The sequence below is a fragment of the Salvelinus namaycush genome, chromosome 8 (assembly GCF_016432855.1).
Source record: "Salvelinus namaycush isolate Seneca chromosome 8, SaNama_1.0, whole genome shotgun sequence".
Classification (NCBI taxonomy): Eukaryota; Metazoa; Chordata; class Actinopteri; order Salmoniformes; family Salmonidae; genus Salvelinus; species Salvelinus namaycush.
This window is the reverse complement of record NC_052314.1, coordinates 43,816,879-43,843,247: the sequence shown is the minus strand read 5'-3', so window position 1 is coordinate 43,843,247 and position 26,369 is coordinate 43,816,879. Positions and strand designations below refer to the sequence as shown.

The 26,369-nt window shown below is 43.3% G+C and overlaps 1 protein-coding gene across 1 annotated transcript in view; it reads left to right on the top strand.

The window, feature by feature from the left end:
- Window positions 1–8,220: 8,220 nt before the first annotated feature.
- Window positions 8,221–26,369, top strand: part of LOC120052137 (rho guanine nucleotide exchange factor 18-like) — a 30,752-nt gene continuing 12,603 nt past the window's right edge. Inside the window, exons 1-8 of the mRNA XM_038998976.1 lie at window positions 8,221–8,642; window positions 9,477–9,589; window positions 10,242–10,382; window positions 10,688–10,938; window positions 17,574–17,696; window positions 17,906–18,023; window positions 24,570–24,824; window positions 24,938–25,014. Coding sequence (XP_038854904.1) covers window positions 8,221–8,642; window positions 9,477–9,589; window positions 10,242–10,382; window positions 10,688–10,938; window positions 17,574–17,696; window positions 17,906–18,023; window positions 24,570–24,824; window positions 24,938–25,014 — 1,500 coding nt within the window. The remainder of the gene's footprint in view (window positions 8,643–9,476; window positions 9,590–10,241; window positions 10,383–10,687; window positions 10,939–17,573; window positions 17,697–17,905; window positions 18,024–24,569; window positions 24,825–24,937; window positions 25,015–26,369) is intronic.

The window sequence follows — 26,369 nt, the reverse complement described above, 5'->3', positions numbered from 1 at the left end:
TCATATCTCTCAGCACGTCATTCACCATACTTTGGAACACAGCAGGAGCGTTGGTCAGTCCAAACGGCATCACCTGGTACTCGAAATGTCCCATAGGTGTATTGAACCCAGTCAACCACTCGTCCCCCTCTTTGATCCGAACCAAATGATAAGCATTGCGTAGGTCAAGCTTCGTAAACACCGTAGCACCCTGTAATGAGTCGAACGCAGAGCTCATCAAGGGCAGGGGATACTTGTTTTTGACCGTAATATCATTCAAACCCCGATAATCAATACACGGTCGAAGTGAGCCATCCTTCTTGCTCACAAAAAAGAATCCTGCTCCCAGAGGTGATGACGAGGGGCGAATGAGACCTGCAGCTAGAGACTCCTTGATGTAGGTCTCCAAGGCCTCACGCTCAGGTCGAGAGATACTGTATAATCGTCCCTTGGGAAAGGCAGCTCCAGGGAACAGCTTAATCGCACAGTCATAAGGTCGGTGGGGAGGAAGTGACAGAGCCTTCTGCTTACTGAATACTTCACCCAAATCGTGATATATTTTTGGAACCAGGGACAAATCAGGGGGAGCAGACTCACTGCCCTGACTGGGGATAGCATGAGAACAGGCAGTCCTAAGGCAGTTAGCATGACACTCAATGCTCCAACTAGTTACCCTACCCGTCACCCAATCAACCGAGGGATTGTGTTCTCTCAGCCAGGGGTAACCAAGAACCAGGGGAACATGGGGCGAGGACAAAATGAAGAAGGAGATAACCTCTGAATGATTCCCCGACAACAACATCTTAACCGGTTCAGTCCTCATAGTGATCCGTGCCAGACTACTGCCGTTCAGAGTGGTAGCTTCAATGGCTTTCGGCAATTGCTCCTTGGAAAGCCCCAGCTGTTCCACCAAATCGGCATCAATAAAGCTGCCATCGGCACCTGAATCGATAAAAGCGTTCATCGCTAAACTCTGATTCTTATTCATGAGGGTCGCAGGAAAACAGGGTCTGACAGGGTTCTTGAGAGGTTGAAACTGGCTCGCTAAAAGACCTCCCAAAACTAGCGAGCCGGGCAGTTTAACGGGCGCTGAGGACAAGCGGAGATGTAATGTCCCGAGCTACCACAGTAGAAGCAGCTGTTGGTCTCACGTCTACGTTGGCGCTCCACCTTAGTTAACCCGTGTCGCCCTATAAGCATGGGTTCAGGATCTGACGGCAAGACCCCTCCACTAATCCTGTGTGGGGAATAATGATCAACACGTTCTGGTCCACTTCCTGACCCGAATGGTAACCGAGTCTCAGATTGCTTAGACGGACCCCACTGCTTCTCCCTCCTTCTCTCTCGGACTCTATTATCTACCCGAATAGCTAAGGTGACCAAACTGTCTAGGTCACTAGGCTCTGGATAGGAGATCAGCTCGTCCTTGAGTTGCTCCGACAACCCCTGGTAAAAAGCCGCTTGTAGTGATTCCTCATTCCAACCACTCTCCACAGCCAATGTCCTGAATTCAATCACAAAGTCTGCCACACTGCGAGCTCCTTGGCGAAGAGAGAACAAACGTTTAGCTGCGTCCTTACCTCGGACTGGATGGTCAAAAAGCTTTCTCATCTCTGCCGTGAAACCCTGGTATGACGTCATGCAGGTGTCCCGTCGTTCCCAAACGGCTGAAGCCCATTCCAGAGCTCTACCACGCAGCAGCTCAATAACAAAAGCTATCCTAGCCTTATCTGTGGCGTAAGAGTAGGGCTGCAGATCAAAAACTAACCCACACTGCAAAAGAAATGAACGGCATCCTCCCAAATCGCCCTCGTACTTATCCGGTGTCGGAACCTTGGGCTCACGGAAGGAACCCGCTCCCGAATCGACAGGTGAAATGGGTGAAACAGGTGGTGGATGATCCGCCGGCAAACTGAGCTGATCCTGGATACTCGTTAAGCTAGCCGATAAGTTCCGGATTGAACCCGCTATCTCGTGTAGCGCCGTGTTGTGTTGTCCCAACATCTTCTCCTGCTGGGTAATTGCATGGCAAACGGAGTCCAGGTCCGCTGGGTTCATCGCTGGCCGGATCGTTCTGTCAGGGTTTACCAAAATTGGACCCAGAAGCAGACCAGGACAAGGTGAGTATGAAGATGGTGAGTATTTATTAATAAATGAGAACGTGGAGGTAGATAGTTCCAGGTGGTGGAGCGGGCAGCGGAGGTGTGTTGATGGGATTGGATAGGCAGATCCAAGGGATAAACAAAAACTGGCGACGAGCAGACAGGGATGGGATATGGGTTCTGGGTGAATGGCTGTAGACAGAACAAACGGAGGTAAGTTAAAGGCAAGCAAGACGTACAAAACAACAAAACAAAACAAACTCTATCAACTGGAGGCTGGTTCGGGGGCACAACATACTGTTCATGGCTAACGATCCGGCAGGGAATGGATGTCAGGTCCGGGCTTAAGAAGAGGAGAGATGATGATCAGGACCAGGTGTGCAGATAGCTGATGGGATACAGGTGCGGGTAATCAGAACTCTCCCAACTGGCTACATTGCCCGGCAACCAGACAGGGTGCGTTCCAGGACGCCGGAAAAAACACTCCAGGACAGAACACAGGCAAAAAACAGACTCAGGAAACGGGATTCGTGACATAGATGACATCACCGAAGTCGAGGATCGGTAGGATGGTTAGTTTTACGAGGGTATATTTGGCAGCATGAGTGAAGGATGCTTTGTTGCGATATAGGAAGCCGATTCTAGATTTAATTTTGGATTGGAGATGCTTAATGTGAGTCTGGAAGGAGAGTTTACAGTCTAACCAGACACCTAGGTATTTGTAGTTGTCCACGTATTCTAAGTCAGAGCCGTCCAGAGTAGTGATGCTGGACGGGCGAGCAGGTGCGGGCAGTGATCGGTTGAATAGCATGCATTTAGTTTTACTTGCGTTTAAGAGCAGTTGTAGGCCACGGAAGGAGAGTTGTATGGCATTGAAGCTCGTCTGGAGGTTAGTTAACACAGTGTCCAAGGAGGGGCCAGAAGTATACAGAATGGTGTCGTCTGCGTAGAGGTGTATCAGAGAATCACCAGCAGCAAGAGCAACATCATTGATGTATATAGAGAAGAGAGTCGGCCCGAGGATTGAACCCTGTGGCACCCCCATAGAGACTGCCAGAGGTCCGGACAACAGGCCCTCCGATTTGACCCACTGAACTCTATCAGAGAAGTAGTTGGTAAACCAGGTTAGGCAGTCAATTGAGAAAACCAAATGATATTAAAGACTATATATTTTTTGTTTTGTTGTTTTCTTTATTAGTATTTGGCCTCGGTTGATATGGTCCTTAAAAGTGTGCATGTCAGCAGTTACATTTTCAAGATGGAGCACAAGTGTGATGATGTGTTTTGCATCACACTTTTTATATTTTTACTGAAAGTGCTACTTCTATTTGAGGTGAAAATGATGAATCATTCACCTTATTGATAGCAACAACTCATGGTCCTCCTGGAATCAGAAGCTTTTTTCACTCAATGGAGGAGGAACGTAGTCAGTGTCACGCCCTGGCCTTAGTATTCTTTGTTTTCTTTATTTTTTTAGTTAGGTCAGGGTGTGACATGGGGAATGTTTGTGTTTTGTCTCGTCTTGGGTGGTTATATGGTAAAGGGGGTGTTGGGTTTAGTGTATGGGGTTGTGTTTAGTGAATGTGTCTAGGTATGTCTATGGTTGCCTGAGTGGTTCTCAATCAGAGACAGCTGTCTTTCATTTGTCTCTGATTGGGAGCCATATTTAAGGCAGCCATAGGCATTATGCGTTTGTGGGTAATTGTCTATGTAGAACGTTTGTAGCTTTTGTATTGCACTTACGTTTGTAGCTTTGTTTAGTTTTGTTTTAAGTGTTCGTTTCGTGTTTCACTCATCTCTAATAAAAGAGAATGTATTTTTCACACGCTGCGCCTTGGTCCACTCATTATCCTCAAGACGATCGTGACAGTCAGAGAAATGCTGATTGTCTTACTCGAGCTGTGTATGCAACTGGTTCACCTCTGATGCTCACAGGCAATGTGTATTGGAAGACATTTATGAATGTTCTTCTCCCAGCATACACCCCTCCAACCTGACATGCTTTATCTACTAATTTGCTGGATGCAGAGTTCAACAGAGTTCAAATGAAGGTCAAGCAAATCATAGAGAAAGCAGACTGTGTTGCAATCATCTCTGATGGGTGGTCGAATGTTTGTGGGAAAGGAATAATTAACTACATCATCTCCACCCCTCAACCAGTATTCTACAAGAGCACAGACACAAGGGACAACAGACACACCGGTCTCTACATTGCAGATGAGCTGAAGGCAGTCGTCAATGACCTTGGACCACAGAAGGTATTTGCACTGGTGACAGACAATGCTGCGAACTTGAAGGCTGCTTTGTCTAAAGTGGAGGAGTCCTACCCTCACATCACATCCATTGGCTGTGCTGCTCATGCATTGAATGTGCTCATTAAGGACATCATGGCACTGAAAACAATGGATACACGACAAGCGAGCCAAGGCAATGGTTAGGTATGTGAAGGGTCATATGTGAAGGGTCATATAGCAGCAATCTACCTCACCAAGCAAAGTGAGAAGAATAAGAGCACCACATTGAAGCTGCCCAGCAACACCCATCGGGGTGGTGTTGTCATCGTGTTTGACAGTCTCCTGGAGGGGAAGGAGTCTCTCCAAAAAATGCCCATATCACAGTCTGCCAATATGGACAGCCCCATCAAGAGGATCCTCCTGGATGATGTATTTTGGGAGAGAGTGGTAAGCAGCCTGAAACTCCTGAAACCTATAGCAGTAGCCATTGCACGGATTGATGGAGTCAATGCCATCCTGTCTGATGTTCAGACTCTGCTTGCAGATGTAAGAGAAGAAATCCGTACTGCCCTGCCCACTTCACTATTGGTGCAAGCAGAGAAAACTGCAGTTCTGAATACATCAAAAAGCGTTAGTACTTTTACCTGAAGCCCATACACGCCGCAGCGTACATGTTGGACCCCAATTATGCTGGCAAGAGCATCCTGTCTGGTGCAGAGATCAACAAGGCCTATGGTGTCATCACTACCGTGTCTCGCCACCTTAGCCTGGATGAGGGCAAGGTTCTTAGCAGTCTGGCGAAGTACACTTCCAAGCAAGGGCTTTGGGATGGAGATTCAATATGGCAGTTGTGCCAACATATCTCATCAGCCACCTGGTGGAATAGATTTTGTGGATCTGAGGCTCTTTCCCCTGTTGCCTCCATCATCCTCCAAATCCCACCAACATCAGCCGCCTCAGAGCACAACTTGGGAACACACACATCAAAGCATGCAACAGGCTGACCAACACAAGGGTTGAAAAATTGGTGGCCATCCGGGCAAATCTGAGGCTTTTTGAGCCTGACAACGAGCCATCCTCAACAAGATTGGAAAGTGACACTGAAGATGAGGCCTCAGAGTCTGATGTTCAAGAGGTGAACATTGAGGAGGTCCAGGGGGAAGACATGGAAGCCTGAGAGGAAGAAAACCAAAGCTTTAGTTTCTAGACTATCATTTTACAGATGTATGTTGAAAACGTTTTTGGGAGATACGATGGATCATTGGGATCATTCAATATTTCCTTTCTTTTGTTGTTCAGAGAAATCATCCCATGTGAAGAGTCAACTCATTTATTTAAAGTTCAATTCGTAACTACATTTTTATTTTTATTTCTATTGGAAGGATTTAATAATTTGCAATTATGTCTACTTATGATAAAGTAAAAGGTTTATGTTTCTGTCTCCATATGATTTGGTAAATATATCCAATGCAAAAAACATCTACATTTGAATGGTATTATTACTTTGCATATATTTCCGTTAATTCCCATATATTCCCATATATTTCCGTTAATTCCCACGAAAAGTTTCCACCTCTGAATATTCCCCAAAATGTGCAAGCCTACTCATGATGCAACACCGAGAGAAGTCCTTAGATGAGCACAAGTTAATATAATTTCTTCACATATTCAGTGCATTCGGAAAGTATTCAGACCCCTTCCCTTTTTCCACAATTTGTTACGTTATATCCTTATGCTAAAATGTATTAAATAAATGTTTTCCTCATCAATCTACACACACAATACTCCATAATGACAAAGCGAAAACAGTTTTTTAGAAGAGAAAAAAAAGAAGAAAAAAAACAGATACCTTATTTACATGAGTATTCAGACCCTTCGCTATTAGATTAGAAATTGAGCTCAGGTACATCCTGTTTCCATTGATCATCCTTGAGATATTTCTAGGGTCCACTTGTGGTAAATTCAGTTGATTGGACATGATTTGGAAAGCCACACCTGTCTACATAAGATACCACAGTTGACAGTGCATGTCAGAGCAAAAACCAAGCCAGGAGGTCGAAAGAATGTCCCGTAGAGCTCCGAGAGGATTGTGTTGAGGCACAGATCTAGGGAATGGTACCAAAACATTTATGCAGCATTAAAGGTCCCCAAGAACACAGTAACCTCCATCATTCTTAAATGGAAGAAGTTTGGAACCATCAAAACTCTCCTAGAGATGGCCGCCCGGCCAAACAGAGCGATCTGGGGAGAAGAACGTTGATCAGGAAGGTGGTCTGAATTCTTTCCGAATGCACTGTATGCCTTCAGAATGAGGATGCACAAAAAGCTTATTTAGCAAGTTTTACATCCTTGTTCGTGAGCATTTCTCCTTTGCCAAGATAATCCATCCACCTAACAGCATGATCATTACACAGGTGCACCTTGTGCTGGGGGCAATAAAAGGCCACTCTAAAATGTGCAGTTTTGTCACACAACACAATGCCTCAGATGCCTCAAGTTGAAGGAGCATGCAATTGGCATGCTGACTGCAGGAATGTCCACCAGAGATGTTGCCAGAATTTAATGTTAATTTCTCTACGTCATTTTAGAGAATTTGGCAGTATTTCCAACCGGCCTCACAACCACAGACCACGTGTAACCACGCCAACCATTGAGCACGTTTGGAATGCTCTGGATATCCAGGAACTTTGCACAGCCATTGAAGGAGAGTGGGCCACAATCAACATTCCACAGGCCACAATCAACAGGCTGTTCAATTCTATGTGAAGGAGATGAGTCGCGCTAGGCAAATGGGGATCACACCAGATACTGAGTGGTTTTCTGATCCACGCTCCTACTTTTTTCTAAAGGTATCTGTGACCAACAGATTCATTTCTGCATTTCAAGTCATGTGAAATCCATAGATTAGGGCCTAATTAATTTATGTCAATTGACTGATGTCTTTTTATTAACTGTAACTCAGTGAAATCTTTGAAATTGTTTCATGTTGCATTTATATTTTGGTTCAGTATATATTTGTTTCAGTGTTATGTGTAACTCAGCCCTTTTCATTAGGTGAGCAATGTTAAAAAAAAAAATTATACATTATTTGTTTCTAACTTTTTTGGACTTCAAAAACTGTGGTAATTATATTTTTTGCATTGGTAGTTGTAGAAATGTTGGTCAAATGCATAATATCTGATTAATATACTACATAATAATTATGAAATAGATACATGCAGATCCTAATCTTAGTGATCCAAGAGGAATTATGGTGGAAAATGTTTCTTTTTTGTCAAATGCCAGTTTCATGAGAATCACCCAGATGTTAAACTGCTCATCCTCAGTCGCAGCAGTCTGGTGGATGAGGGCTGAAGCTACACTGCTCATCCTCATTAGTAGCAGCCTGGTGGATAAGTGCCGAAGCTACACTGCTCAACCTCATTAGTAGCAGCCTGGTGGATAAGTGCTGAAGCTACACTGCCCATCCTCAGTAGCAGCAGTCTGGTGGGTGATGGCTGAAGCTACACTGCTCATCCTCAGTAGCAGCAGTCTAGCAGGTGAGGGTTGAGTCCACGTTGCTCATCCTCAGTAGCGGTAGTCATCTGAAGAGCAGCAGGACTCTGACTGACAGACGCCTGTGTTCTCATCTCCCCTCCTACTTGTTGATCTCTGCCTATTATCACACAGCCCACCCCAGCCCCCGCTGGAAACAGAGGTGGAGGAGGGAGAGGGGAAGGGAAGAGAAGAGAGAGCGAGAGAGATGTAGAAAAAACGAGAGAGAGAAAAGGAAACGGGCATGTGTGCTCTCTAGAATGTACTTAATCAAGAGTCGGGTGGGCATATAAAGCCATGTGTGTATCGGTCTCCGTGACTATAGTGCGAGCAGCAGCATCACCTCTACTCCTGCGAGACAGACCGACACTATGGAGCTAGAGGTTAACAAGGGGGTTGGTCGGGCCAGACCTGCCCGGAGTAGGGTCAATGTCTGGGGGCCCTCCTGGGGTCTGTCTGGCCATCTGGGGGTCCGGGTGCTGATGCACAGAGACCACCTCACCTGTCACTTCCTGCAGGGTTCTCTGCCTCGCTTCTGGCTGCAGCGTTACTGGGGCAAGCAGCGCTTTTGCCATCTCTCATCCTTCTCTCGTCTTTTCCCAGCCCCGAGGGAGCGGGACAAGTCCTCGCTGGCTCCTGAGGGCCCCTCCGGCTCGCCGCAAGTCCCAGACATGACCCTCAGCCCACGGAGACCCAGTGCTCAGCCTGCTGCCTCCAGCAGCTCTTCCTCCAGCAACAGTCACACTGCTGCAGCCAGCCTCAACCTCAACCACAGCCACAACAGCAGCTCTGGGTTAGTACTAACAACAGCTAGCCACCTGACCAATCAGTCAGCAGGCTACATAAGCTAGCCGCTGGTCAATAGCAGTGTATTGACCGCCACTATGTAGGCTATACCATTGTCATAATAGACTGTAGTTATAGACTATACCACTGCCCTATATCGTCTGTATAGACTCTATACCACTGCTCTATATAATTTAATTTGTGAATTTAATGTTAGTTTTTAAGCAAATTAATTTGACCTTTCTGGTGGTTGTGGTGCATGTAAATCTAGGCTATTTATACATTATTTCCTTCCAGCTAAAAAGCTGGTTTTGGCTTTAACTTTTTCTACATGTCTGTGATGTGTTATTAATAGGTGACATGCTGCAGCTAACTGTCAAGTGAATTTTGCAGTTCTTTGATTTGAGTTGAGACAGAGCTTAAAACAGCCAGTGCTATCATAGTGCTGTCGTAGACAGGGCATCTTGCAGGCAGGCAGGCAGGTTGCGGGAGGTGTGTAGCTGTGTCTTTGCCATCTGTGGTAGTATAGTCTCTCTCAGCATATATGACAGTCTAGCTGTAGTGTAGCTGTGTCTTTGTCTCCTGTGGTTGAGTAGTGTCTGTGTAGTATCTCAGCATGTACAGTATGTATGTCATTTTAGTGTAGTGTAGCTGTATCTTTCTCCTATGCCAGGGGGGGGGGGGTGTTGGTGTTAGTGTGTCTTGTTGTAGTTGTAACATCTCAGTCCAGCATGTCATTCAGGACGTCTGTATTGTAGCTGTGTCTGTAGTGTTAGTGTATAGTAGTCTTGTAGTCTCTCAGTATGTATGCCACTCTGGACCTGTGGCGCTCCTCTTTCAGATCCCTCCCAGGGGACATGGACGAGATGGACAGCCTCCGCTTCGGGATCAAGCGCTTCAACGAGTATGCGGTGTCCCTGACCCCTTCCACCACTGACTCCATCATCGTAGAGGGTGAGTGGGTTAGAGAGGGAGCTGCTCTTTAGAGCTTAGATACATGAGAGTGAGTACCGTACAGCCGCAGTGGACAACCACTACTGAGTGTCCAGGCTTTTGCTCCAACCCTGTTGTAACTAACACGATTCAGCTAATCAAAGTTCTATTGAGCAGCCAATTAGTAGAATCAGGTGTGCTAGATAGATTAGGGTTGGAGAGAAAGCCTTCAGGAGGGTAGCTCTCCAGGAGGAAGGTTGTGCAACCCTATTTGTTATCCTAGGTTATGAGACGGGTTATGTGGCTGGCATATAGAGAGCGTGGGCTGTTGGGAGAGAGATGGGACCTCACCCAGTTTCATTAAGCTGGAGTGTGTGGAAGAGACTGCATGATTATCCCAGGTTGTCTAGCAGTGATGTAGCTAGTGCTGCTACAGTAGCAAGACAGAAACAGTCATCCACCCCGACTATGGGAGATCAGTATGTGTTAGTGGTCATAGCGTAGGATTATTATTTTAGCATTTAGTTGCACATATTGCTAAATCATGTGATGTGACTTTAACGAACATCACCTACTGAATGCATTAGAAATACATTGGAGTTGTGCTACACAAGCATACAGTCACACTGCTGCAGCCAGCCTCAACCTGTTCCATGCCCCTCCCCTCCCCCAGACGCATACTACTCTGCGGTTCAAGCTGATCTGGAGTCAGATGCCCAGGACTTGGATGTGGAGTCATGGAGCCTGGCTGTGGACCAACAGTACCTGAAGAAACACACCAAGGAGATGGTCAAGAGACAGGACGTCATCTACGGTCAGTTTGTCATACACTATCTTTGTTGTCTTTTGATGTCTTATACATCTTGTTATATTTGTCGTGTTTTATGTAGGCTTTCAATGTGATTTTCTAGTTATATCTGTGGTTAAGTTGAGGATTAGAAGGTGAATTATGAGAAGCTCAACTCTTTTTGAATGTCAATTGTTCCATCTATCTCTGTCTGGCTCTACAATCAATAAAGGAGTCCGGTGGAGGAAAAGCAAATTCCTGTAAAAGGCTAATTAGATGTTGAACCCCCTCTTTCAGGTCCTGTCAGTCATTCTGTCTATTTATCCCAACAGAGTTGATGCAGACAGAGATGCATCACGTACGGACCCTGAAGATCATGTTGCGTGTGTACGTGAGGGAGCTGAAAGAGCACCTGCAGATGGATGAGCGGTGTCTGGACTGTCTGTTCCCGCGCCTGGAGAGCCTACTGGAGCTACACACACACTTCCTGTCCCACCTCAAAGAGCGGCGCCGAGAAGCCACGCAGCCCGGCAGCGACAAGAACTACAACATACAGAGACTCGCTGACATCCTCACCGCACAGGTAGAGAGACACCACACACACAGTGTTACACACACTTTCTCTAATTCAGTCTCTCTTACATACACAATGACTTGTATTTTTCCCGTATTTGCAGGTAAAGAAAAATAAATGTAGATGCTGTATCCCAATTACCTTGACTGGAACTTCTATTTAAAAGGAAGAGAAAGACTAGATTATTCAAACAACAACTTTATTACAAGATTTGCTCATCTGGAGCAATTAACAATCCACCCAATGTTGCAGCGTTAAAAGCCCAACGAACAAGAGTTGGGTCTCAGCTTTTATAACGTTTGTCTACGTGGCAGTTTAGCAGGTGTTTGAGAGCGTGATGGGAACATTACGCGCAGTTTTGTTACTCCTTTCTAGCTGATATCTAGGTGCTGCTGCTCAAGCTAGCCTCTGTTCTCTTAATATCTTCACACAGCTGTGCCCTTGAAAGATACGAAAAGAACAGGATGGACCAAGAACTGGTCACTCTCAGATGGCCCTTTGTCTTTGGCCGCATGACCAAGTTACTCAGAAACAAGAGTGATTCATTTGACATGGGAGGATTGGACATAGTTTTAGAATTTAAGACAGACATTGCAGCACCAGTTTCTACTAGAAATTCAATTGACTCACCATTGACGAAGAGACGAACCATTGGCTCCTTACGGGGGCTTGAAATAATCTTTAAATGCTGTCCAGGGATGTCAACTGTAGAGGTCGACCGATTCATTGGCATGGCCGATTTAATTAGGGCCGATTTCAAGTTTTCATAACAATCGGTAAATCGGCATTTTTGGACACCGATTACATTGCACTCCACGAGGAGACTGCGTGGCAGGCTGACCACCTGTTACGCGAGTGCAGCAAGGAGCCAAGGTAAGTGGCTAGCTAGCATTAAACTTATAAAAACAATCTTAATATAATCACTAGTTAAACTAGTAATATCATCAACCAAGTGTAGTTATCTAGCTTGTCATGCGTTGCATATAATCAATGCGGTGCCTGTTAATTTATCATCGAATCACAGCCTACTTCGCCAAACGGGTGATGATTTAACAAGCGCATTCGCGGGAAAAAAAGCAATGTGTACCTAACCATGAACATCAATGCCTTTCTTAAAATCAATACACAAGTATATTTTTTGGAACCTGCATATTTAGTTAATATTGCCTGCTAACATGCGTTCTGCGTTCTGCGTTCTGTGCAAGCAGAGTCAGGGTATATGCAGCAGTTTGGGCCGCCTGGCTCGTTGTAAACTGTATGAAGACCAATTCTTCCTAACAAGGACCGTAATTAATTTGACGGAATTTTACATAATTATGACATAACATTGAAGGTTGTGCAATGTAACAGCAATACTTAAACTTAGGGATGCCACCCATTAGATAAAATACAGAACAGTTCCGTCTGTCACTGGAAGAATAAATGTTTTGTTTTCGAAATGATAGTTTCCGGATTTGACCATATTAATGACCTAATGCTCGTATTTCTGTGTGTTTTGTACTATAATTAAGTCTATGATTTGATAGAGCAGTCTGACTGAGCGGTGGTAGGCAGCAGCAGGCTCATAAGCATTCATTCAAACAGCACTTTCCTGCGTTTGCCAGCAGCTCTTTGCAATGCTTGAAGCTCAGCGCTGTTTATGACTTCAAGCCTATGAACTCCCGAGATTAGGCTGGCAATACTATAGTGCCTATGAGAACATCCAATAGTCAAAAGGTATATGAAATACAAATGGTATAGAGAGAAATAGTCCTATAATTCCTATAATAACTACAACCTAAAACTTCTTAACTGGGAATATTGAAGACTCATGTTAAAAGGAACCACCAGCTTTCATATGTTCTCATGTTCTGAGCAAGGAACTTAAACGTTAGCTTTCTTTTACATGGCACATATTGCACTTTTACTTTCTTCTCCAACACTGTGTTTTTGTATTATTTAAACCAAATTGAACAGGTTTCATTATTTATTTGAGACTAAATTGATTTTATTTATGTATTATATTAAGTTAAAATAAAAGTTAATTCAGTATTGTTGTAATTGTCATTATTATTAAAAATCGGTATCATCTTTTTTGGTGCGCCAATAAATCGGTGTCAGCGTTGAAAAATCATAATCGGTCGACCTCTAGTCAACTGTCTCATCCTCGCGTTAGTCTCTGTGTGGGTTGTAAAGGGTCGTTTTCGGTGGCGGTCCTGTTCTCCAGTTACCTCCCCCTCCCAATCCGTTCTTGCAGTCTTTTGCAAAATGTCCACTCTTTCCACAATTATAGCATTATGGTTGCTGTCGTCCAGCCAGTCCGCACCGTCCCCCCCTCCTCTTCTACCTCTTCCTTTTCCTCTCTGTCAATCTTTTTGGAGGTTGTCCCTGAGCCTGTTGGCCCTATTTTTGAGAATGCCAGCTGTGCACTCCTCCTTTTCCATTCTCTGTATCGTCTTATCTTCTTGAGACAGTTGCTGCCTCTCAGCGTGTTTACAGTGTTCAATGACCGTCTGTAGGGTTGTAGTTTCCCAGCCAATGCAGGTCGTCTTAACCTGTTCACCAAGGGCTGGCAAAATTCCATTCATTAGGGCAGCCTTCAAGAGGCTGTTGTAGTCATCGGTTGCTGTTCTGATGCCACTGTGTTTGCGGAAACAGTTCTCCAATCTATGCCTGTTGTCCTCTAGTGAAACGGGAGTCATTGTAGGTGGTGTGCAGAACAGGTTCCTACTGCTCTGGGGCTGCCTCGTAGGGGTCTGACAGTCCTTCAGTTGTATCAGGTCTTGTTTCGGGGTAGAGCTGCGGTGGGGGAGGCGGCTAAGCAGGCTGCTGTTGGACAACCAGGGCGGGTGCTGGTGCAGTGGATACAGAGGTATAATAGGGAGGTGGAAAGTCCTTGTTTCTCCTTTTATCATTCACCATTATTCCTTTCATTTTCTCGTCTGCCCTTCTCTGCTTCTCTTTCCCATTTCCTAAAATCTACCCAGTCTATTCTACTTGCCTTGCCTTTCTTGGTTTCTTCTAAGTCCTGTAACTTCTTTCTACATTGTGCTAGTAAAACTTCACTTAAATGTACCTTTCAAGGGAAAGCCTGCTAGCTTGTGCCAGAGCGGTACCTGTTCCAGAATGTCTCTGCCCCACTTATCCACCATTACCTTCACCGGTCCGGTCAGCGGGTCAGGCAGACAAGTTTCTCCCCTGCTGCTCTTGGCTCCCATTGTGAAACTCTGTCTATACAAACACAAAACAAATCATATTTAGTTAGGAACTTCTTCCTTTCTTAAAATGCATTATGGGTTAACTCAAAAGGGGGCATTTCTTCACCATCAAAATATTTGTTTATGTCTTTATGTCATTTAGAATTCTGTACCCATATAGTATTTCCCCCTATACAAAATGGTGTATGTGTTTTATGCACATAAGCAATTATTTCCCCAAGTACACTACCGGTCAAAAGTTTTAGAACACCTACTCATTAAAGGGTTTTTCTTTATGTTTACTATTTTCTACATTGTAGAATAATAGTGAAAACATCAAAACTATGAAAAAACACATGGAATCATGTAGTAACAGAAGTGTTCAAATGTATTTTGATTTGTTTATATTCGAGATTCTTCCAAGTAGTCACCCTTTGCCTTGATGACAGCTTTGCACACTCTTGGTATTCTCTCAACCAGTTTCATGAGGTAGTCACCTGGAATGCAATTCAATTAACAGGTGTGCCTTCTTAAAAGTTAATTTGTGGAATTACTTTATTTCTTAATGCGTTTGAGCCAATCAGTTGTGTTGTGACAAGGTAGGTGGGGGTATACAGAAGATGGTCTTTTGCCAAATACGGCTAAGTTCATATTATGGCAAGAACATCTCAAATAAGCAAAGAGAAACAACAGTCCATCACTACTTTAAGACACGAAGGCCAGTCAATCCAGTCGCAAAAACCATTCAGTGCTATGATGAAACAGGCTCTCATAAGGAAAGTTCATTAGAGTTACCATCCTCAGAAATTGCAGCCCAAATAAATTATTCAGAGTTCAAGTAACAGACATCTCAACATCAACTGTTCAGAGGAGACTGTGTGAATCAGGCCTTCATGGTCAAATTGCTGCAAAGAAACCACTACCAAAGGACACCAATAAGAAGAAGAGACTTGCTTGGGCCAAGACATTAAACTGGCAATGGACATTATCTCCAAATTTGAGATTTTTGGTTCCAACCGCTGTGTCTTTGAGACTATCATTTGTTTTTCAACAGGGCAATGACCCAACACACCTCCAGGCTGTGTAAAGGGCTATTTACCAAGGAGGAGAGTGATGGAGTGCTGCATCAGATGACCTGGCCTCCACAATCCCGACCTCAACCAAATTGAGATGGTTTGGGATGAGTCGGACCACAGAGTGAAGGAAAAGCAGCCAACAAGTGCTCAGCATATGTGGGATCTCCTTCAAGACTGTTGGAAAAGCATTCCCAGTGAAGATGGTTGAGAGAATGCCAAGAGTGTGCAAAGCTGTCATCAAGGCAAAGGGTGGCTACTTTCCCTGTCCTGGAACCACATAACTCATGCATTTACATCTGATGATTGCAAACCATGGCATATCAATTAATATTAATTAAGTACTTTGCCAACTAATGCTCATTTACCCGGGAATACCTCTTATAAAACAGGGCTTTCTCCACACACAGTAGAGCCATCCTTGTCACTAAGACAAGGTCTTCGTCACACACAGTGAAAACTCACTCATCTCTGACCAGGTTATCCCTGCTCCTACAAGGATGTCCCTGCTCCAACAGGGCAACTCGTCCCAGAATTTCTCCTTTAATTAATGATATCTGTTCCAACAGAGTTCCTAATTAAATATTCTAGGACTTCCCCTATCAGAAATAACTCTACAACAAAGTTTATAGCTAGGGGTGTCTTTGCTCCAACAAAGACCTCATGTGCACAACCTGTTCCCAGAACAGGATTTTCTATGATGTTTGAAAGAAAATCTGTCTTACCCTTAAATGTATTTTGTCTGTTCGGGATGGCGTATCCGTCCACTGATGCTCTCTGCCGGGTCCGAGGCGGGGTCCCTTCTGCTCCTTTGAGTGGAGTGTGAGCTCCCTCAGCCACACCTAACGTAGCCCCTGTGCACAGTTAACCTCTGTGTCTCCGGGAACGATCAGCAAGCGGAGTTAGCCATCCCATCCTTGTCATCAAGAATTGTCGTGGAAATTCTAACCAGAAAGGAAGAGACTGCAGATTCTTCAAAATAACAACTTTTTATAATACTATTTGCAAATCTGGAGCAGATAACAGTCCACTCAACAGTGCAGCGTTAAGAGCCCAACGAACAAGAGTTGGGTCTCAACTTCTATAACCTTTGTCTACGTGGCAGTTTAGCAGGTGTGAGAGAGCCTACAAACAAGTCATAACGCCAGTTTTGTTACTCCTTTCTGCTGATAGAATTGTCGCTGCTTCTCAAGCTAGCCTCTGTTCTCTTAATATCTCCACACAGCTGTGCCCTTGAAAGATACGAAAGGAACAGGATGGACCAAAAACGGGTCACTCTCACATAGCACTGTCTTTGGCTGCGTGACTAAGTTACTCAGAAACAAGAGGAAAAACTCTGGCTTCTTCTAACATGAGAAACAGACAGTGGAAATGTGCAGGTTTAAGGCTCATACAGCCTATGTGCAGAACAAAGTTTGTAATTTTCCCACATAACTGTCTTCCGCTCTCTGCCCCCTTCCCTTTTATAAGTGAAAATAAGATATACACTGGAGTATACAAAACATTAAAAACACCTCTTTAAATGACAGACTGACCAGGTGAATCCAGGTTAAAGCTATGATCCCTTATTGATATCACTTGTTAAATCCACTTCAGTCAGTGTAGATGAAGGGGAGGAGACAGATTAAAGAAGGATTTTTAAGCCTTGAGACAATTGAGACATGGATTGTGTATGTGTGCCATTTGAGGGTGAATGGACAACACAATAGAATTAAGTGCCTTTGAATGGGTTATGGTAGTAGGTGCCAGGCTCACCGGTTTGAGGATACCAAGAACTGCAACGCTGCTGTGTTTTTCATGCACAGTTACCTGTGTGTATCAATAATAGTCCACCGCCCAAAGGACATCCAGTCAACTTCACACAACTGTGGGAAGCATTGGAGTCAACATGGGCCACAATCCCTGTGGAACGCTTTCAATACCTCTAGTCTATGCCCCGACAAATTGAGGCTGTTCTAAGGGCAATTGAGGCTGTTCTAAGGGCAATTTAATATTAGGAAGGTGTTCCTAATGTTTTGTGCACTCAGTGAACCTGTCAGAAAGTGCCAGAGTCTGGTGTAGTGGTCAAAGGCTATGTTGACACAGGTACCCAATTCTGATCTTTTTCCCAATTATGTGCAAGTTGTCTGATCATTTGTCAAAGACCAATTGGTGGCAAAATATCAGAATTGGCTGCCTGTGTAAGCAAAGCCTGAGCTGCCAACTCCGGATCGCATTTGCTCCCCTGGCGATGGGGGTTCGAGCCCCGTCTCAGCCACTCAGTCTATGCCCCTACTATCTGTCTCCCTCTCTATAAAAAATCCCTACAATTAAAAACTTGGCAGTGAAAGGTGATCAGAGGAGCCCTGGAAGACCAACAATACTGAGACTGTTCTCATCCTTGTCTCCTCTCCAGTTTTCAGGTGAGATAGGGGAGCGGATGAAGGAGAGCTATGGTGATTTCTGTAGCCGCCACACAGAGGCTGTCAGCTACTACAAGGAGCAGCTGCACAACAAGAAGTTCCAAAACCTCATACGGGTAAGTTTTTGGTTCTACAATAATAGAGACATTGACAAATCCTGTCCAATCCACCATGTGCTAACTTAAAGGAACATTAATGACAGTGGGCCATTTAAGAAGATATGATACTTTTTCCACATTCAGCTATTGTGTGTAACCAGAAATATTTATAGATTACACTACATGGTCTATGAACTGTGTATAAAATATGTAGCTTTTTCTTCCAGAAAATCAACAATTTGTCAATTGTGAGAAGATTAGGAGTGACAGAGTGTATTCTCCTGGTGACACAGCGCATCACGAAGTACCCAGTGCTGGTGGAACGCATTGTGCAGAACACAGAAGGTAAGGAGACCCGATCCTGACTTAGTAATTTATGTCTTTCCTACCCACTTCTCAGTATTTGGTATTCAGACTTACCTTATTCAGTCGCATAACGTGCTCTGCAGGTGTGGCTACCTTGCGCTCTGAATACATTCAACCGCTGAACCCCCCCCTCCCACTTGCTGGCCAACAGATTTTCTTGTGGTTTTCAGTACATTTGTCTTAAGCCATCCCTTTAAATATGGTGTAGCTTGAATTTGGATTTTGTCGACAGACTCAATAGAATACAACGAGAGAACTAGTTCAGAATATATGGGTCAATGAAAGAATGCCATCTCTTCGTCTCCGTTTCAGCACCAGCTTGTATATTTAAATAAAATAAATATAATACTCTGATCTTATATTATTTAGGCATATTTTAGGGTTAAGGAAAGTACAGTTGAAGTCGGAAGTTTACATACACTTAGGTTGGAGTCATTTAAACTCGTTTTTCAACCACTCCACAAATGTATTGTTAACAAACTATAGTTTTGGCAAGTCGGTTAGGACATCTACTTTGTGCATGGCAAGTAATTTTTCGAACAATTGTTTACAGACAGATTATTTCAGTCTATCACAATCCCAGTGGGTCAGAAGTTTACATACACTAAGTTGACTGTGCCTTTAAACAGCTTGGAAAATTCTAGAAAATTATGTCATGGCTTTAGAAGCTTCTGATAGGCTAATTGACATAATTTGAGTCAATTGGAGGTGTACCTGTGGATGTATTTCAAGGCCTACCTTCAAACAAGCAGCATCATGTTGTGGGGGTGCTTTGCTGCATAAGGGACTGGTGAACTTCACAAAATAGATGGCATCATGAGGGAGGAAAATTACGTGGATATATTGAAGCAACATCTCAAGACATCAGTCAGGAAGTGAAAGCTTGGTCGCAAGTGGGTCTTCCAAATGGACGATGACAACAAGAATACTTCAAAAGTTGTGGCAAAATGGCTTAAGGACAACAAAGTCAAGGTATTGGAGTGGCCATCACAAAGGCCTGACCTCAATCCTATAGAAAATGTGTGGGCAGAACTGAAAAAGCGTGTGTGAGCAAGGAGGCCTACAAACCTGACGCAGTTACACCAGCTCTGTCAGGAGGAATGGGCCAAAATTCAACCAACTTATTGTGGGAAACTTGTGGAAGGCTACCCGAAACGTTTGACCCAAGTTAAACAATTTAAAGGTCAATGCTACCAAATGCTTAATGAGTGTATGTAAACTTCTGTCTCACTAGGAATGTGACGAAAGAAATAAAGCTGAAATAAATCATTCTCTCTACTATTATTGTGACATTTCACATTCTTAAAATAAAGTGGTGATCCTAACTGACCTAAAACAGGGAACATAGGATTAAATTTCAGGAATTGTGAAAAACTGAGTCTAAATGTATTTGGCTAAGGTGTATGTAAACTTACGACTTCAACTGTATGTATGAATCATAAAATAGGGTTAGAGCCTTTACACACAAAATATTAATAAACAAAAAAAATTGTGGTTTGATTCAACCTAAAAGTTGTCAATTTCAAATTCAATCCATTAAAATATTGGAAGGTGGGGGGGAAAGTGTACATTAGGGGTTGAACAATAGTCCTATAAATCTAACCTAATTCTCACTTATCATGGAACTGTATGACAACGGTACAGTCGTTGTGAACCATGCTCCAGGTTTGACCTGCTACGTGTGTTCTCAGTTCCAGTTCCAATTATTGCACAACGTTTCATTAGCCTAATATGATCCACTAATGCTAGCGACCCTCAGGAACAACTTACACGGATGTGACAGAGGAATGAAAGGTAAACGGCATGGAATTATGCAAAAATCTAAGCTTCAAATTGAAGAAAATGAACACTAAAGTGACAGTGATAAATGTATGTGGATATTACTGACGTTGGCTAATATTTAACATGATACAAATTGTAAAATAAAATGGAGAAAAGCCCAGGCATAGACTTTAATTGAACTTTCTAAAGCCCATACATCAACTCGGCAGGTTAAGCTTTACAGAAGCCTATAGCTTGGATGTCCAAATTTCATCCACGCAAATTAGGAGGGCTCACAATAAAAAAATGTAATAACAGCACAGCTTTTTATAGCCTATTTCACTGTGGAAAAGGGGCCATAATACATGTCCTGTTGATATGATTTTCAGTTTGCTTCCATATGACTTGTTTCACATTCATCTCCGGGGATCATAAGGAAAACTCATCTAAAACAATTCCTATGTGTATTTACTATCCTTCTCCAAATGTATTACTCATTTACCTAGCGCCTATCAATAGCTCTTCTCCATTTTTAAATTACAGTGCATGGCGAATGCTGTTATTTCTATTGGGAAAAAAATAAGAACTGGTAGGTTCGCTGAACCTTCTTCTTGGTTTCTTCACTTGTAAAGGTGGTGGAATGAAGTCACGGTCAGAATACGGCATATCTATAGACACCACCGCCACACCTTCATTCGATCTCTACCCAAAACGAATAGCAGGTGAATAAGCATGCTATTCTCATGCTTAAGTTCAAGGTCATAGAGAGAAAAGTGCATAAAGTTCCTTTTCCGTGCGCTTGACTCGGGTCGGAATCGGGGCCCCATGTCTTTCCCCTCTGCTAGCTCTTGAAGGTTGAGGCCCAACTTTTTGTTCAGGACTTTGTGACAGGAACTTGAAAGACTGTTGGAATAGAAAGAATAACATTATTTCTCCCTAACATTCAGAGATGGCCTATTGCAATGAACATTGGCCAGCGTACTAATAAGGTAATCTCTCATTAAACCTTCAATAAATAAAAAAATATCACCCGCACAGCTGATCTCAGTTGCAACCATCACGGGCCACTGATTTTCCACTCCATAACTCTTAGACTACGATTTCCACACCCCAGTGTGAATTTAATTAAAAAAGTTTTTTTTTTTTCCATCCATTTAAACTACGTTTTTTTATATGGGTTGCGTCTCAATCCACCGCATCTGCCGATGGTAGTGCTAGAGCGGTGTTTGTCAGACCATGAGACATCCCAAAAATCTGGTCTTCTCACAAAAACGCCTGTAGTGTCCAAACGGTTTGGCCTATAAAGTACAGGATGGCGTTCTCCGTTTTGCTCTAGGACGCCCACAAGCCTCGTCTGAAGGTCCCCGGTACCAGTAAAAAAAAAATTTTTTAAATGAATGGAAGTATAGTATAGTTTAGTGCCCAAAATAAGGGGATAAATACATGTACAAAAAATAACTATAGCTCTCAGATATGGGACTGTTGTTCCATGTAGTGAATCTGTTATTCAATGCGTTTCTATTGACTAATAGCATGATGCCAAATTCAATGTTTCATCCAATAATTTAATACATTTTTTGATAACTTAAGGGGTCTTAAAATATCAAATAGCTAAATGGTTCTTGGTATGACCATCTTTAAAAAATAAAATGTCCATATGTTAGCTTAGGACCCTCTTCCCCGACAGACTCTAGAGGGTTAAAGTGGATGTCGAGGTTCTTTTAGACCTGAACCCTATACAACTTAAGTTGTTAGAGGAGTTAGCGAGGTAACTGGCCAACTCTGAGTTCAACTCTGGATAAATCGGTACCATGAAAGTGGCTCACCATTTAGCCAGGTACATTTATATGGCAACAAATCCTTCAGAACTAACCTGCTCCTGGGCAGGCTAACTCAGGGATAACTCCATTTATCCTGAATTAAGTGTCTGATCTGTGAGTTGAGGACCAATGAAGTCAGAATCCCTCCCTCATAAAGATTGCGTCATCATTTGAGGAAGACTGATTCAATATTTTATTAATTAAAGGTATTTAATATACAAAAAAAACTATCACAGTAATGACAGGATGCATTTGAAACCTTTACACACAGTAAAACTTTTATATGACTTAATACAATTGTTTTATCGATAGTCAGTGGCGGTCGGTGCCGTTTAAGATGAGGGAGGATGCAATTATTTTTTTTATGAGCATGGCCTTATTTCCATTACAACATATTGGATGATTGTTATTCATATTCCATTCACACAGCTCAATGTAGCATTGATATGTTTAGGCTACTACATGATACTCAAATTTACCCACATGAGGTTGCTACAACCTAGCCTATGAATTAAAGTTTACAATGTAGGTACACAGGTAGAGAAAATTTTTAGTAATCAAGGTGACAGACATTGACACATTCAATACCATTAGTCCAACAGTTGCAAACGAGAGCTTCTATTGGACAAATTCAGGTATGTTTATCCCAGTTTCGTTCCATTTGCTTCCGTTTAAGAAACCTTTCAACAGAATCGGTGGAATGAATACACCCCTGATCACATGCAAACACAGTTAACTTTCATAGCTGCCACAAACATACAGCACGATCCCTTTGATCGTTGTAGAATTCCTTCTAGCATCTTCGCACTCCTCCTCTCACCTTTTCCCTTCGCTTGTGGACTTCAGTGCACAACAGAGCAGCTGTCTGGCCAGGCAAAAAAAAAAAACTTCATATCATAACGATGTAGGCTGTGTGTAGCGGTTGTCACCATATAATGTCATAGTCAACATATCTACTAGAACTAACGCGTTAGTAAACCCGCTATAATCATGCAGTACAGTCAGCAAGTAGTTACACCGGCGGGCCCTGGTGGCAATACATTTTTAAAACCTTAAAGCTTACATTAACTTGGAAAAGTTCCAGTGCTGGATGGCCATAGCCAGCTAGCTAACATAGCATCCATAGCATCCACATAGCATTCATCCATCTCTGTTTGAACCGGGTGTTTGAGTAGACTAAACTAGCTAACTGCGTTCGCTAGCTAAGTAAGTGAAAAAAAATAGCTAGATTTCTCTCTCTCTCTCTCTTACTTCTTCATTTTTGAAGAAATTAATTTGTTCAAAACTATTGTCTTTCACTCTCTGAGTACTAGATAGCTGCAGCTTATGCTGTCAATACTAGATTCATTCTGATCCTTTAATTGGGTGGACAACATGTCAGTTCATGCTGCAAAAGCTCTGATAGGTTGGAGGACATCCTCCAACCTGTCATAACTTCTTCAGGATCGGTGGGTCCCCAGGGGACGTTGAGCTAACGTAGGCTAATGCGATTAGCATGAGCTTGTAAGTAACAAGAAAATGTCCCAGGACAGACATATCTGATATTGGCAGAAAGCTTAAATTCTTGTTAATCTAACTGCACTGTCCCATTTACAGTAGCTATTACAGTGAAATAATACCATGCTATTGTTTGAGGAGAGTGCACAGTTTTGAACATGAAAAGTTATTAATAAACATATTAGGCACATTTGGGCAGTCTTGATACAACATTTTGAACAGAAATGCAATGGTTTAGTCTAAAACTTTACACATACACTGCCTCCATCTAGTGGCCAAAATCTAAATTGCAGCTGCACTGGAAAAAATACATGGACTTCCTCTTGCATTTCAAAGATGGTAGAAAAAAAACAAAAAAACTAACGGTTGTTTTTTTCTTGTATTATCTTTTACCAGGTCTATTGTGTTCTCCTACATTCCTTTCACATTTCCACAAACTTCAAAGTGTTTCCTTTCAAATGGTACCAAGAATATGCATATCCTTGCTTCAGGGCCTAAGTTACAGGCAGTTAGATTTGGGTATGTACTTTTAGGCTAAAATTGAAAACACGGGTCCGATCCTGAAGAGGATAATTACTTTGTAAGTCTATAGAAGGGGCTGAGAACCACGAGCCTCTTAGGTTTTGTATTGAAGGCAGTGTACCAAGAGGAGGACGGAAACTAGCTGTCCTCCGGCTATACCATGGTGCTTCCCTACAGAGTGCTGGTGAGGCTACTCTAGACCTTCCTTGCAAAACAGTGCATTTTAATCAATTATTTGGTGACGTGAATATATTTAGTATAGTTTTTTCCTAAAAAGGAGAACTTTTGAGACGTTTGACTTTTCATTTCTGAGATTCACTGAGGAGGATGGTCCTCCACTTCCTCCTCTGCGGATCCTCCGCGGATAGGAGTGGGTTAAAAGGTGCTTGGGCATTGATAATCACACCAAAGACAGTATTAACAATAAGTAATACAAATATAGCTGCGAGCAGCAATGAACGGTGATCACAGGATGACAGGACACAATATCAGTTGGATAACAAAGCAAGCATTTAGGAACTACAGTATCTTCCTTTATGTGCAGTCATAAGTCAAAATACAAAATCTGGAGTGAATCTGACGCATGGTTCATGAGGAGAGAATTTTTAGCACTGAGTATACCAAACATTAGGAATACCTTCCTAATACAGTTGCTCCACGCGCCCCCCACCCCCCAAAGAGCTTGTGTGTGGAAAACAGAGAAAGGGTATAGAGAAGAGAGAGAGAGAGAGAGAGAGAGCGGAGAGAAGAGCGAGCAAGACACACACACACTGACAGTAAAAAAACATTAGGAGCACCTTCCTATTATTGAGTTGAACCGCCTTCTGCCCTCAGAACAGCCTCAACCATGTTAAGTTTTGCCCGTTCTTTGCAATCGACCCAGTGTGTCTGAAGTTGACCTGGGTCTTTTCTTTCCTCCCTCCAGTGGGCACAGAGGAGCATGAGGAGCTGACGAGGTCTCTGGGTCTGATCAAAGACTGCATCGTCCAGGTTGATGCCCAGGTCAACCTCCATCAGAAGGCCTCGCGTCTCCGAGACATCGCCCACAAGATAGAGCCCAAGTCTCTGGGCAAGATCAAAGATGGCCATGTGTTCCGCGGAGAGGACCTGGCCCTGGGCAGACGCAGGCTGCTGCACGATGGGACCGTCAACCACAAGGCTGCCTCTGGCAGACTCAAAGGTAATAGGATTACCTCTCCTCAGGCTGCATCTCCGTAGTCTGAAGTGACCTCTTCTCTCTTCTGTCTGCATTGATCTCACACAGGTCTAAAAATGAAACTCCTTTCATTTCAGATATTCTCGCTGTGCTGCTGTCAGATGTCCTGTTGTTACTCCAAGAGAAAGACCAGAGATATGTCTTCTCTACTGTGGTGAGTCAATAATTTTTGTCAGTTAATTCCACCATGTAACATAACTAACTTGAGCTTTGCCACTCTGGAAAACACTGACAAATCTGGCATACTAACTCAACAGAAAGTTATACTGAACAAAAATAAACGCAACAATTTCAAAGGTTTTACTGAGTTACAGTTCATATAAAGAAATCAGTCAATTTAAGTAAATTCATCAGGCCCTAATCTATGGATATCACATGACTGGGAATACAGATATGCATCTGTTGGTCACAGATCAGAAAACCAGTAAGTATCTGGTATGACCACCATTTGTCTCATGCATTGCGACACATCTCCTTCGCATAGAGCTGATCAGGCTGTTGATTGTGGTCTGTGGAAGGTCGTTCCACTCTTCTTCAATGGCTGTGCGAAGTTGCTGGATATTGGCTAGAACTGGAACAGGCTGACGTATACATCAATCCAGAGCAGGAACTCAGGATCTCGTCATGGTTTCTCTGTGCATTCAAATTGCCATTGGTAAAATGCAACTGTGTTCCTTGTCCCTACTGCCACCATGGGGCACTCTGTTCACAGCGTTGACATCAGAAAACCGCTCACCCACATAACGCCATACACGCTGGCTGTCATCTGCCCGGTACAGTTGAAACCTGGATTCATCCATGAAGAGCACACTTCTCCAGCGTGCCAGTGGCCATCGAAGGTGAGCATTTGCTCACTGAAGTCGGTTACGATACCAAACTGCAGTCAGGTCAAGACTCTGGTGAGGACGACGAGCACGCAGATGAGCTTCCCCAAGACAGTTTGTGCAGAATTTCTTTGGTTGTGCAAACCTACAGTTTCATTATCAGTCCGGGTGGCTGGTCTCAAACGATCCCGCAGGTGAAGAAGCCGAATGTGGAGGTCCTGGGCTGGGGTGGTTACATGTGGTCTGCGGTTCTGAGGCCAGTTGGACGTACTGCCAAATTCTCTAAAATGACGGAGGCTGGTTATGGTAGAGAACTTCTTCAGGCTAGGGTCCTTTTTTTCTCTCAATGTCCACCTGACTGACGTGCCCAAAGTAAACCACCTGTTGCTCAGGCCCTGAAGCCAGGAAATGCATATAATTGGTACCATTGGAAAACACTTTGAAGTTTGTAGAAATGTTAAAATAATGTAGGAGACTATAACACAATAGATATGGGAGGAGAAAATCCAAAGAAAAACCAACCAGAATTTTTTTTTTTTTGAGAGCCCATGCTCTTACAATGGAACGTATAGGGAAATTATTAGATCTATCTCCCAGTATGCAATTCCTATGGCTTCCACTGGGTGTCCGTAGTATTTGGTCAAGGTTTCAGGCTTGTTTCTTCCAAAACGAGTAAGAATAATGA